At 44.9% G+C, this 14,630-nt stretch overlaps 1 protein-coding gene and 1 non-coding gene across 2 annotated transcripts in view; one reads left to right on the forward strand and one right to left on the reverse strand.

Annotated features, from left to right (window-relative positions):
• Positions 1-14,630, forward strand: part of TMEM184A (transmembrane protein 184A) — a 46,621-nt gene that overhangs the window by 22,839 nt on the left and 9,152 nt on the right. Inside the window, exons 3-5 of the mRNA XM_066576319.1 lie at positions 7,477-7,642; positions 11,127-11,217; positions 12,424-12,499. Of these exons, the coding sequence (XP_066432416.1) occupies positions 7,477-7,642; positions 11,127-11,217; positions 12,424-12,499 (333 nt within the window). The remainder of the gene's footprint in view (positions 1-7,476; positions 7,643-11,126; positions 11,218-12,423; positions 12,500-14,630) is intronic.
• Positions 13,570-13,642, reverse strand: TRNAV-UAC (transfer RNA valine (anticodon UAC)). The gene has a single exon. It is a non-coding gene; the product is annotated as a tRNA-Val (tRNA).

Raw genomic sequence — 14,630 nt, forward strand, 5'->3', positions numbered from 1 at the left:
GGGGTCACCAGGTCAGAATGTTATCTGTGCTATAGATTTCTCATATTTTCCACTGATGCAAGAAGCCGCTTCCGAGGTTCATTCCGTTCTTGACAGTGTCAAAGATGGTTATATACTTGTAGACCACAGTTCTAGGTCCAGGACATTAGAGATGCTGAACCCTGCAAAAAGTAACCAGCAGCAGAGATCAGTATTATATAGCCAAAGGGAAAACCATGAATAGTTTGTTTTGGTTGAACTGAGAACTTGGTTTGCTGGAGCTTACATTTATGCTTGGCCCGGGACTTGCCAGCTTAAAGGAAGGGGGGAATGTAAGATAGTGCCATGTTAACGGTGATTATTTAATGTTTCTGCTATTGCAATTGTTCTGTTTCCATGTATTGTTTAAGACTGTACACCCTAAATGCTAGTAAGGGCAAACCATACCTGGTACAATGTCCCAAATTTTCCCCGTCATCCTCGTATGTAATAAAGAGCAGTGCCCACCCCCTGGCTGAGAGCGAGTGATAGTGAAAAAAAGGCAGTCTGGACATGTTACAGAGGTCCACGGATTGTTCCCTCAGCACTCAGAGAGAAAGCAAGCCCACTGTTCATGTTGAATAAATTGGTTAATTGCAATATGGATACGCAGCCTGTTCATTTCTGCGTTAGTGAGCCGGAATGAGAGGCGGTTGGTACAAACTGGAGACTGAGCGGTGACTGAGCGCCCAATCCTGAAGAGCCGTAGCTGGGCTGATGATGTTGACACAAAGTTTCCTCTGGAGGACTCTGACATCCAGATTACAGGTAGGCCCCCGACCCTCCAGAGACTACACTATCTATGAGTCGATCCTGATCCTGGTGAGCTGGACATTGCCTGTGCCGTTTGTACCAGCCATTCCTAACTCTGGTTCCCAGTCTCGGTCTTGCTAACGTGGGAATAAACAGGGCTCGTATCCATCTTGCAATTAACTGATTTATTCAGCACTCAGCGGGAACAGTGTTAACCCCTTAAGGACCAAACACAGTAAATTTAATCCCGGCCAATAGTAAAAATTTGGTGTGGAATTAAATGTCCTGCAATCAAGCAGGAACAGTCTAGTTCCTCGCTGTTACTCGCAGCCGAGGACCCAGAGGAGAAGGCAAAAGCGTTTTTTAACCACTTCTGCCTTCTCCTTTATAATGAGCACTATGTAGTGCAGAGAAAAAGTGGAAGTGTTACTTCCTCTATTCGACCTGCCGATTGCATGACCACTTGGTGTCACCAACTGGGTGTCCCTGAGCATTTATCAACTTGTATACCCCATCTGCTGTATACCTTGTATGAGAATTACCTCCTAAATCTTTTTATGTCCATGTGATTCCCTTGATCATTTTATACACTAAACTGTCACACTCAACATACATATTCAACATTCTGATATGAGTTCCCAAGTCTGATATTTTTACTGCTGTAATCTATGGACTTCATGTTTTTAATGTATTTATTCTTAATGATATATCAGCCCAATCAATTCATCTGATCATGTTCCCGTATGTTTAGAGTTTTATATAGACACATCCCTTTTATTCCGTTCTATTTGATTTATTATGTGCTTCACCCCTGATAATACCATAAATGCTATAATGTTAAAATCATGTGAAATAACCCTCAAGTTGATAAACGCTTTTTTTTCAAATGGGGAAAAAATTTAATGAATTTTCCTCTATAATTTATTATTTCTCAGAAATTGTGCACTTCTAACACTTGACTTATGAATTTTTTTATATATAAATTTTTTTTTTTGTTTTATCTCTTTGTTTCCTGTGTTTTATGTATACACGGACGGACGATATACATTACCATCTGATGCATTGGATTCCAATGCATCAGATCACACAGGCGTATTCACGTGGCGTGAAAGCGCCCGACTGGGCACTTTTACTCCAGGCCAGAAAGATAGTCCTGGAACTATCTTCCTGGCCGGACTACAGCCTATGGGAGCCAATGACAGCGGCTGGTGAAGGGAGGTGTGAGAGAGGTTAGCAGCGTGACTGCTAAACTCCCTCCCTCTTTTCTCCTCCTCTCTCCTTCCCTCCAGCTGTTTGCAATGGGAAGGGGCGGGGCGGAGCTAGGCTTAGCTCTGCCCCGCCCCCTCCCATTGCAAGCAGCCGGAGGGGAGGAGAGAGGAGGTGAGGCGTCAAAGGGGGAGACAGCTTAGCAGAGAGCTAAGCTGTCTCCCTCCGCCCGACGGCATATACGCCGGCCCCATGAATCACATGGTAGCATATATCGGCCGGCCGTGAAAATGCCGGGTGATATACGTTAGTGTGAATAAGCCCTTACTCTGAGCGCAGGAGTCTTTTTTCCCTTTAAGTTTTTTTTTTATATCCCTAATACAACTAAAAAACAGAAAAATAAAGTCAGTGAGAAGAGATATTAAAAAATTGCTCTAAATGTCACGGGGAAAAAAATGGAGCAAAAATAATTCTGGTAGCTGAAGAAAAAAAATAGGGCAGTAAAACTACTACATGGGTAAAATCTTTAAAAAGTGTCTGGTCCTCTTACACCCTGGTCCTTAAGGGGTTAAGCAATATATAGAAACAGAACAATTGCAATAATAGAAAAAGAAACAATCCCCATCAGGATAGTGCCCTCTTACAATTCTGAGAGTGCCCTTTAAGAATTAGAGACAAACAAGGGACTAGGTGCACGGGTACAACATGAGTGCTGCAGTTCTGCACTGTGTCATGTGGCGATATGGAGCGTGATTAATAAGTAACACAGCCAGGGAGATATTGAATTAAAGGATTTCATCTTATCTCCTTCTCAAATGTGATTATAATTATGGTAAATTGTTTCTTTGGCTTTGCATAAATAAAGTTAATTGATCTGAGCGCCGTATGTGCTGATATTTTGTAATGTATCTTGTACTCTAATTCGTCCCATGAGGGTGAATATTGCATACTAAGGCTCGCCGCCAGGTGTATTTATTTGCATTCAGCATCTCTGGGATATGGGATGTGTACTGAGGACATAATGATATTAGCAAAAAGGAGCTGCAGTCTCTGATATTTGTAAACAAAAACAAGGGTCTTTAAGAAGGACTCTGCTTCTGTTTCATTTGCTTTGGTATGCAGCACTTTATGTCCTGAATACATAGATAGGGTTCTCGTGGAATCCCATTCTCTCAGGTCCCTGAATACATTAATCGGTTTTGAGTAGAAAGCTGCTTTTCATTTAGAGGGCAGCTTCCTGGCATTGAGTGCAACTAATAGGTTCTTGGCCATAGATGTTTTTCCCAAAGAAGAACTTTGTGTCAAACTTTCGCCTCCTTTTTGACTGGAGATTTGATCATCCTTTCTGTAGTCTTCCTTAAAGGGGTTTTGCCAAGATGGAAAGTTGTTCGCTATCCATAGGAGAAGGGATAAAGTTCTGATCAGTGTGGGTCCAACTGCTCAGTTTTCAGAGAATGGGGGTCCCAAAGATCCTGAATGGATGGAGCAGAGGTCACGCATCGCTGGTGCTCCATTCATTTCAATGGGAGTGCCAGATATCGCCAAGCCGTGTACTCAGCAATTTCCAGCACTCCCTTTGAAATGAATGGAGCAGCAGTGTGCATTCATGACTTATGCTCCATTCATGTGGAGATCTTCAGGACCCATGTTATTGGAATCAATGGGTTCCCAGTGGTTGGATGCCTACTGATCATAGATGTGGATAAGGGATAACTTTCTATCTTAGCGTAACCCCTTTAAGGCCCGCTTACAGTTTTATGATCCTGAGCATTTGTAATGAGATCTTGAGGCGGATTACTCATACAATCAAATATTAAAATTGTTCATAGTACATAGGTTGTAAATTCAACAAGTCCAATCCTGACCCCTCTGAGAGTTAGGAACGCTCTGTATGCACTGAAGGCATGTGACTCCCCATACACTACTAAAGGAGTTTTATGGAAATATAAGAGAGACACCCCAAGGATTTAAAGCTGTCATGGGGTCTGCATGTAGAAATTCGTCAAAATCTGCAACAACTTTTGTGCAATGGAACTGAGCATGCTCACTGCACTTGCTGTGATTGGGTGGCTGTCTTGATATAAAAGACCATTTGCTGCTGCAGAATGTAAGTGAGAAGCACTAGATTGAGGAGCTGCTGGTTAGGAGAAAGAAGGAGCAGGATTGCTATAGCCAGGAACACAAAAAGAATTTCTTATTCTTTGTTGACTCCATCTGTTACATTTAAGGATGAGCGAGTATACTCGCTAAGGTACTACTTGTTCGAGTAATGTGCCTTAGACGAGTATCTCCCTGCTCGTCCTTAAAGATTCGGGGGTCGCCGCGGGGCGGGGAGCTGCGGGGGAGAGCGGGGAGGAACGGAGGGGAGATCTCTCTCTCTCTCCCGCCTGCTCTCCCCTGCTCCCCGCCGCGACCCACCTGTCAGCCGCGGCGGCCCCCGAATCTTTAAGGACGAGTCTCCTAAAGAGGATTCGGATATGGGATTGGTTCAACACCAGCGCAGAGCTAGCTTAGTAATGGCAGAAGGCAGGTGACAGTGTATCTGCACACACAATGAGGTGAAGGCTCTTGGAGGCCGGCCTAGTGTCAAGAAGGACAGCAAAAAAGCTGCTTCTCTCCAAGAAAAACACCAAGGACGGACTAGCATTCTGCAGGAACTACAGGGATTGGTCTGCAGAGGACTGGGGTAAAGTTATTCCCTCTGATGAAGCCCCTTGCAGACTCTTTGGGACATCTGGAAGAATGATTGTCCAGAGAAGAAAAGGTGAGCGCTACCATGAGTCCAATGTCATGCTAACAGTAAAGCATCCTGAGACCATGCATGAGTAAGGTTGTTTTTCATCCAAGGGAGTGGGCTCACTCACAATTTTACCTAAGAACACTGCCATGAATACACAGTGGTATCCAAACTCTTCTCCCAACCATCCAGGAGCAATTTGGTGATGAACATTGCTTTGTTGCAGCAAGATGGAGGAGCACCATGTCACAAAGCAAAAGTGATAACTAAGTGTCTTGGTGAACATCACACTGAAATTATGGGTCCATGACCAGGAAATGCCTTAGATCTCAATCCTATTGAGAACCTATGGTCAATCCTCAAAAAGCGGGTGGACAAACAAAAACACAGAAATTGGGATATACTCCAAGCAACTGATTAGGCAAGAATAGATTGCCATAAGTCAGGATCCGGACCAAAAACTGATATCCAGCATGCCAGGACGGATTGCATTAGTTTTGAAAAATAAGGGTCAACACTGTAAAGTCTTTGCTTAAATTTGATGCATTTGTCAATAAAAGTTTAAAACTTATAAAATGCTTAGAATTGTACTTTAGTAACCATAGAGACATCTGACTACAAGATAAAAAAAAACTGAAGCAGCAAACTTTATGAAAACCCCCAAAATTGAGTCAGTCTCATAAATTTTTACCCACAACTGTACATTGATGGCTTGTCTTACCAGTAGTGAACGGTAGGGGTCTAACCTTCATCAGTCCTTAGAGCGTTTTTCTAGGCACATAGCTGTGTCCGTGCCAGACACTATGGTTCGGCCCTGTTTGTATGAATTCTTTCTGCCAATCAGTTAGGATCACACATTGGTGGCCCATCAATGTATATATCACTAGGAAAACGCCTTTAATATAGGCATTAGTGTCCTGAATATAGAAACATTTGTTACATAATATCCATATCCTTCCATCATGCGTAATATTGGATATTATGCATTCTGCCGAGGTGTGACCCAGATGACCTCATTTCTAACCTATTATAAATACAGAAGCCATATGTCACTCATCTATTATTATTTAACATGAGTAATTAAGCGTACAGTTTTTCCTTTCCATCAGCAATAACCCCGTCATAGTGTTTTTGTTTCCACGATGATACATTCTGTATGAAGCCATTGGTGGGAGATGGGAAGGTTATGAGACGACAGTGGATCCCACATAATGTATTGAGTCATAAGGCGAGGTGTCAGTTGCTGTGACTCAGTATCATTGTCTATATCCTCAAATCATTAACTGGGTATGTGCAATAAGGCAAAGTTGCTCAAATCTCATGGTTTATTGCCTGTTCTTCATGTTGTCATACCTACAGCGATATCTCCTTCTGCCACTGGCCCAAATGATATTTGATCAGGTAAATGACCTTCGCACCATGTCTGCTCACAGACTAGTATCTCCCTCTTCCTGTTGGCTCAGCCTCAGGTATTCATTGGTCTGCATGCAGGTAGAGCAGACCTGATTGAAACTGGTGGCGTCATTGCCAACCTAGTTTTTTCTACTGCAAAGGCTCCTTTACATGGAACAGTAATCATTCAAAAAAATTGTTTAAACGAACCAAAATGAACGATAATCAGTGTAAACGCAGCCAACAATCGAACTATGAATGATAATTTGTTCGCTTATCAGTCATCGGTCATTTCATGCAGGCATAAAAATCATCGTTGGCTCGTTCGCTAATCGTTCGTTTTAAATATCGATCATTCAGTCATTCGCATTCACTCATATACAGTGAATGTGAATGATTTAGCAAGCAAACAATTTATCTGCCAGTACTGGTGTATCTTGTCTCCACCGGAAGAAAGGGTTCAGACATTGGTTGGCTGGGTTCAGTTATAGGGGAGGGGGCAGGTCACGCCCCCAACAGTGTTTTGGCTGCTCCCCGCACACAGCATGTAACGTCCCGCCTATCAGCATCTGAGGTCCCCAGGTTCCAGCTGCTCCCCGCACACAGTCATAACCCTAAGCCAAACCCTAACCCACAGTTATAACCCTAACTCTCCGCCACACATACCATGTGAGGTCCCGGCTGTTAACTTGTGAGGTGCCGCATGTCTTACCCCGTAATGGCCATCTTTTCCCCCCCGCAGACAGCATGCCAGGTGGCGGCTGTTATTCAGCGGAGGTGCCATTGCAGAGGCACCCATGCCATCATTTCCCTTCCCACCTCCTGTCACTCACCCCGCCGATCTCCCTTATCCCCTCGCCACTCCTGCGCTGTCAGTCTCCCCGGTGCTGTGCTCCAGTCCTCCTCCAGTGCCGCTTAACAGGGGCCCGCTCTCACCATCCCTGGATGAATGTAGGCGCCACCACCGGTGAAGGCAGCGCCGCTGTTCATTGCAGGAAGAGAAGCACGGGATCAGCTCCGCTCCTGTCTCTCACTGTCAGTCTCTTGGCCGGCGGTGCCCCTTTTCTGCTGAAATCTGTCATCGCTGCCGTCCCATGCTGTCATTATCGTGGCTTAACCTGGTACCTGCGGGACCTGACATGCTGTGTGCGGCGGGGAGCAGCAGTCAATCCACTGCTAGGGGCGTCACCTGCCCCTTCCCTTTTACTGAGCCAGGCCAACCCATTTATGCACCCTCAGTTTCTGTGGAGACAAGATGCACCAGTACCATATCTGCCTGTATAAACAGGCTGCACAAGTGAACTCTGACGTCATTCGATTGATAAGCACTTTAGCCTATAACATGTGCTTTTTTAAAATCTCATTTACAGATCTATCTTCATCTCCGAAATTACACTATTCCTAACGAGCAGCGGTACATCATCCGGATCCTCTTCATTGTACCAATTTACGCCTTCGACTCCTGGCTAAGTCTCTTGCTCATAGGCAATGACCAATACTATGTGTATTTCGACTCCGTTAGGGATTGCTATGAAGGTGAGGACCTAAAGTTAAAGTATAACTCCTCCTAATGCCTGAAAACTCCACATAACTTCTGAATAACTCAGTTAAAGGAACACTAAACCTAGAACTGAATGCTGAAAGTAAACAAGAAGTATCGTAGTCCCCATTATCGGCATGAGCATTGACTAATCTTGGCTTCTTAGCAAGCATAAATCTGCTTGTTGGTTGGTTGTACATCTCCCTGTGTGAATGTGTAGATGTATAGCCACCTCTATGGGAATGAACGATTGTACTAACGATTGTTTGCCCCCATAGCTGCAATTTTCAGCTTGTTACATAGGACCAAAAATTGGCCACTGTAAAACGACCCGTAAGACCACTCTTAAACATGGTGTCGGCAAAACGACAATTTTGATTGCGGCGTTTTGCAGTGATTTTTATTGGTGTTTTCTAACGAAGGTTCGACAGCGTTTTTTAATGCACCCCGTCATTGTGAAGGGTGATGAGGTGCATTAAAGAGTATGAAAACGTTGCAAAATAGAGCACCCGAACAGGTCTGCGAGGCCCCATTTAAATCAATGGGAGCGTTGGACTGCGATTACTGCGGCATTTTGAACGTGGTAGAAAGCGCATGTGTGAGAGTGGCCTAAAGGTATGTACACTCAGGCCTCATGTCCACTAGGAAATTCGGGCCCGCGCGGATTCTCCATGCAGAATGCCGCAGCGGGTCCCTCCTTTCCCACGGACATGAGGCCTGAAAAATGATTTAACTCACCTGTCCGGATGCTGTGGGTTTCCGTCCATCGTGGCCGGATCTTCTTTCCCTCTGCCCGGCGGATGTGCTCGTCACGCTGGCAGCGCCATGCACTCTTTTTTTTTTTTAACTCCTGCTCTCCCGTGCTGGAGAGCAGAAATTCAGCTGCGGGTGTACCATGAATCCGGACGGTTTCCATAGGCTTCTATGAAAGCCTGCGTGAGCTGTCCGTGCGGGAGACCCGCAGAAAATGGAGCATGCTGCGGGTGATTTCCCGCACGTGCGATTCGCACGGCAGGGAAAAATGACATCCGCAGGTATTTACTTACCTGTGGGTGTCCAATGCATCCCTATGGGCGCGGGTCACGCGTGCGGGACACCCGCGCAGATTGCCTAATTCTAATTGTCCAGTGGATATGAGGCCTTGAGAGCGAATAGAAATGCTGCGGAATATCCACTGCAAATTCCGCAGCATTTCTGCATCCAAAATCTGCACCGTTGATGTGGATTTTGATTTGAAACCAGCTGCATGTCCCTCACCTCCCAAGTCTTCACACTATCAGCGCAGCCTCTCACCAGCTACCCAGCGGTCTCTAGTGAGCGCAGCATTGCTGGTCAGATGATGTGGAGGTGGTATCACCAGACCAGCGGTGATACGGTTACTAAAGTCTGCCGGGAGATGGGCTACGCTGACAGCGCAAAGACTTCAGAGGCGAGTAGAAGCGCTATATTTACTGAAATTGGCTTCAGATACGCAGCTGATTTCCATTCAAAATCTTCACCGAATAGTGCGAATTTTGACTTTGCTTTGGATGCAGAAATGCTGCGGAATTTTCAGTAAAATTTTCTGCTGCAGACATTCCGCAGTATCTTCCCTGTGTGAAGGTGCTCTAAGTCTGGGTCCACATGGGGGCTGATTTGCACCCATCCCCAAACCCCTTTTGCCTTCATTGTGTCTCTTTAGATATGGAGCCTTGCACTAATATCAGGTGATTGGACTCCATCACTCGCGGTCAGTGGATGACGTGAGCGGTAGTGACAGCCCACCTGATTAAACACCAGTGTATCTAAAGGTCCATTTAGGCGAGCCAATTTCTCATTCAAACCTAATTTTTTGCGCAGCAGGGAATCTCAGTCGCTGATGTTTTATCTTTTTAGGTGTGATTTTTTAATTATTTTTTTTTTGCGTGGCTTAAAATCAGTCATCTGAACGTTTCCACAAGAAAACCCTTGGTTCTAGTATTCGCGATTTTTTAGCGCGTGTAACTTAGCTTAGCTGCGTAAAATCGTTCATCTGAATGAGCCTTTAAGGTTCTGTTAGACGGAACAAATATCATTCAAAAATTGTTCAAATGAGTGAAAGTGAGTGATAATTGCTCCGTGTAAAGGCGAGCCATAGACTAAAGGATGAACTGTTCGTTCATCATTCATTTTCTGCAGGCATAAAAACCATCGTTGGCTCGTTCACGTATCGTTCAGATTAAACACGCGCCTTCAGTTGTTCTCATCACTTATACAGTGAATGTGGAAGACGGAACGATTCTCGCTGAACGAGCCAACGATGTATCTGTATAAACAGGCGGAATGACAGCGAATGGAGCTAGCGGTGACGCTGTTCATTCGCTCCTTCAAGTAATAAATCGGCTTGTCTAAAAAGACCTTTACAGACTGTTGCATGTTACCCAACCAATCACAGCGCAGCTTTCATTTTAACAGAGCAGTTTCTGAAATGAAAGCTGCGCTGTGATTGGTTGCTATGGGCAACAAGGACTTTCTTAAGGCCCATTTAGACGGAAAGATTTTCATTCGAAAATCGCTCAGATCCGTCTTTTGAGCGATAAATGTTGTCTCTAATTGCACTGACATTGTGCAGTTTTCGTTAAGGAATCGCTGATCTTTCAGCATGCTGAAAGATAACGATCAGCCTTATCAGGCATTCACAGCAGGATACGGCTGATACTATTGTTTCAGCTGTATCCTATTCTCCGAGCGCTCTGAGCGGGATATGAAGAACATAGCTGTCCAGCTGTATAACAGCCGAGCGCTCCGAGCAGAGAGTAGCTGGATGCAGAAGACAAGAGTCCCCGCTTTTCTTCTGCATATCCCGTTCAGAGCGCTCAGCAGAGAACAGCTGGATGCAGAAGAAAAGCGGCCCCACTGGTCTTTTGCATTCTCCGCTCGCATCGCTCAACTGTATAACAGCCGGGCACTCCGAGCAGGGAACAGCTGAATGCAGAAGACAAGCGGCCCCGCTTGTCTTCTACATCCCCCACTCGGAGCGCTCCGCTGTATAACAGCCGGGCGTTCCGAGCGGTGAACAGCTGGATGCGGAGGACAAGCGCCACCCCCGCTTATCTTTTGCATCATCCGGAGCACAAGGTGATCGCTCAACGTTTGAGCAATCATCCTGCGCTGTAAAAGCACACAACAATTATCGCTCAAAAGTCGCTCAAAAGATTTTGATAAGTGAGGCCCAATGTTTACATTTCTCACCATTTTCAAGGTCTCTGTTTGCTGTTGGCGAATGGGATGTTTTGTGAGCTGACTACTGCTGTATATGAATGCACTCTGCAACAACAATGGCGCCTCAGGGCTGGCTTTGTTCTGCGGAGTGACTTTTGTGTGCTTGTTTTTACTTGATTAACCTCCCCCAATGTCTCCAACGATTTTACATAACATTGCATTGAGTAGACCTCAATATGCTACTCTACTTTTGCTTTCTGTTATCAGACACATAAACTCACTCTCCTTTTTGTCCAACAGCTTTTGTTATCTACAGCTTCCTCAGCCTCTGCTTTGAGTATCTTGGCGGAGAGAGCGCAATTATGGCAGAGATACGTGGAAAGCCCATAGCGTAAGTACAGACTACATGCTTGGCTTTCTGCCTCGGCATTTGGTTGCCAGTGAAGGCTTTCACATATCTACACTACAGTCAGGCTGGCTTCACATGAGCGTAAACACAAATGCGCATGCCTTAGCGCAACTTTTTTGCGTTATGAACTAGGCTTTTTTTACGCATGTGCATTTTATTGCACTTTTTCTGCACGCAGGGCAGGCTTCGCTGCATGCAGGACACAAAGATGCACCAATTGAAATGCCTAATTTGTCTAATGTCTTTACTCAGACGCCTCAGCACTATGCCAGTCGCTGCATTGGCTGCCCATCCACTGCAGAACTAAATTTAAACTCCTCTACCTCACTCATAAAGCTCTGCATGGCGCTGCGCCACCATACATCGCCTCCCTCCTGTTAGTACACCACCCAGCCCGCTCACTCCGATCGGCTAATACACTCAGACTAAACACTCCTGTAATACGAACCTCACATGCTCGCCTGCAGGACTTCACCAGAGCAGCACCCATCCTCTGGAACGCTCTACCCCAAAGCATCCGGACAATTCCCGATGCATGAAATTTCAGACGTGCCTTAAAAACACACCTCTTCATGGAGGCATACCAAATCCCCTGACCTAGTCCCTCGCCCCTCCCTATGGTGCTCCACCCCGTTTGCCTTCTAATAATTGATCTGCACATGAAATTTCCTATTGCCTGTGTTCTCCATGCCTCGCTCCAAAACCCTTGCACCTCCTGTACCACCCCAACCCATTTGTGTCAAACCCAATGTACCTCACATTGTAATTGTTGTATTGTTTTCCATTTATCCCATGCCAGAAAGCGCTGCGGAATAAGTTGGCGCTATACAAACAAAGATTATTATTATTATTATTATAATGAGTTTCTGCACAATTACACACTGTGTCACGCATCTCCTTGCGTATTGCCACCCCCCTATTGACTTCTATGGGTATCTTTTTTGGCATGACCAAAATGTGCACGCAAAAATATGGAAATGTGAGCAAACCTATTGACATCAATGGGTTCTATTCTTTCCGAGCACAAATATGGCCGTACGAAGCCGGCCTTATGCGTACGGTAAGATAGCTCCACTACTGACACCTGGACCGATGCTTCCACCCTTGTCCACATGCTATTACCCTATAGTGCACCACTTGTCCTTTTGCTTCATAATTTGGCTTATGATGTGCCTGTCGTTCCATTAGATCCAGCTGCTTCTATGGGACCTGCTGCCTCCAGGGAATGTCCTACTCCATTGGCTTCCTCCGATTTTGTAAACAGGTAATGTGAAATGCAGCTGGAATGGGGTTTGCTATAGATATACGATTCTTGGCTATGAAATCTGGCTTGTATCTGTGCTGATAGCAGCTACAACGTCATTCTGTGTGGGGATCTAAAAATATGTAGAGGTCGGAGAACCTCCTCAAATTTCACAGGCAACCCAGATGTGCACTATGCTACCAAAAGTAACTGGACACCTGAACAAGAATCAAAAATAGTATTTATTTCCATATGTTAATACTTAGTGGGGCTCCTTTGGCCCTTATGACATTGGATACTCTCCGTGGTAGACTTTCTACTAACGTCTGATACACCTCAGCTTGTATTTCCCTCCATGCATCCTGCAAATGTCTGTGGGTTCTCTAAAAGAAGATGGATGCTGTTCATATTTCCCGACCCGATCTTCCAGTTCATCCCAGAGCTCAGTAGGGTTCAGGTCACTCAATAGAAAGGGTTCATAGAAGGAGATGAGAACTAAAGTACATCTATGGACAGCATCGCTTCTGGAGGGTATATAATGGTCTGTAGTATGAACATATTTGCACCATTGTAGCAGTCTGGGTGGCTCCAGTTGCCTCCAAAGACCTAAAGCACACCAAAAAATGACACATAAAATAGAAGCAATGAAAAAAAGAAGGCAGTGTGTCTTTTGAGGGTCATGAATGGAGGGGGAAGCACGTAGTGTGCAGGGTTTTCACTTGAGGTTTTGTCTTTCCATAGATATAGGTGCTGCCAGCCTAGTTTGACTGATCAGCCACTGGTCATGTTAGTGTCAGTAATCATGGAGTAAATGGGGGTAGAAGGCTAGGATCCTGGCATGACCTATTGGAAGTGAAAATCATGCTACTTGAGGTACTACTAGTAGTATAAGAAAAATACTTTATTGAGAACCAGTTGGATAACGTGTTTCGAGGTGTTAAACCTTTTCATCATAACACTGGATATTATAGAATGGTAACCAGTTGGAGGTCCTGAAGGCTACTAATGTTTGTGGACTGATTATTTGCTATAAATAATAATTTTAGCATTTTATATTAATTATAGACAAGAAAGGAGACAAAAAAAAAAGCTGGTTCCACTGGGGCTCGAACCCAGGACCTTCTGCGTGTAAAGCAGACGTGATAACCACTACACTATGGAACCATTTGTACTTTTGACCTTTCTCCACAGAAACGAGCCATAGTGTGATTGAAGTCATCTGAGGGTCTTGTGTCACTGCCCCTTTTCAAATTATTTATACGAAAATACCATTAACCCCTTCCTGCTCTGTGCAGTTCTTTCCTGCATTTGGTGCAATAATGGCTCGAACTCAGGAGATGATTTTGTGCCATCAGCTATAAGATACAGCTGACACCCTGCTGCAACTAACTTAGATGCTCCCATTACGTCTAAGGACTTTGATAGAGGGACTGTCACCCCCAATCCAGTGGGCCAACAGGGGGTCATATTAAACCCCCCAGGTATTCCATCTTTGCTCACCTGTTAGACTCGGCCAGAGGCAGGGCCTAATAAGATAGCTGTCAGAGTTATGTCGACAGGCACAATACACTGTAATACAGAAGTATTGCAGTGTATAATGTGAGAGATCAGACAATCGCATGGTCTAGTCCCCAGTGGAGCTACAAATAAAAAATTAAATGATGAAAATAAAATGCTTACTAATAGTTTTTAAAAAAGATAACCTCCCTTTCTCCATAAAAAATGTATTATTATGTAGAAGAAAATTAATGTAAAAAACTAATAAAAAGTACATATAATTGGTATTGCCACGCCTATAACGATCGATACTAAGAAACTAACACACTAGCATGGTGAACAGTAAAAATGAAATCAAATAGATTGATGAGACTATTCATCTGATAGCAGCATATAGCAATTCAGGTCTACTTCTGAAGGGCTTATTCAGACAACCATATATCGGCTGGCCGATATACGGTGTCTCTCTCTGCAGGGGGAGAGGGACACTTAGCTTCACCCCCTCCGCGCCCCTCCCATTGCAAATAGTGGCAAGGGGTGGAGAAGAGGGGGGAGCTCAGTGCACTGCTCCTGGCTCTTCCAGCCTCCTCCCCCTGGAGAGAGAGACGCCGTATATCGGCTGGGCGTGAATACCTGGCCTATATACGGTCGTCTG

The sequence above is a fragment of the Eleutherodactylus coqui genome, chromosome 8, assembly GCF_035609145.1.
Source record: "Eleutherodactylus coqui strain aEleCoq1 chromosome 8, aEleCoq1.hap1, whole genome shotgun sequence".
In the NCBI taxonomy this organism is placed as follows: domain Eukaryota; kingdom Metazoa; phylum Chordata; class Amphibia; order Anura; family Eleutherodactylidae; genus Eleutherodactylus; species Eleutherodactylus coqui.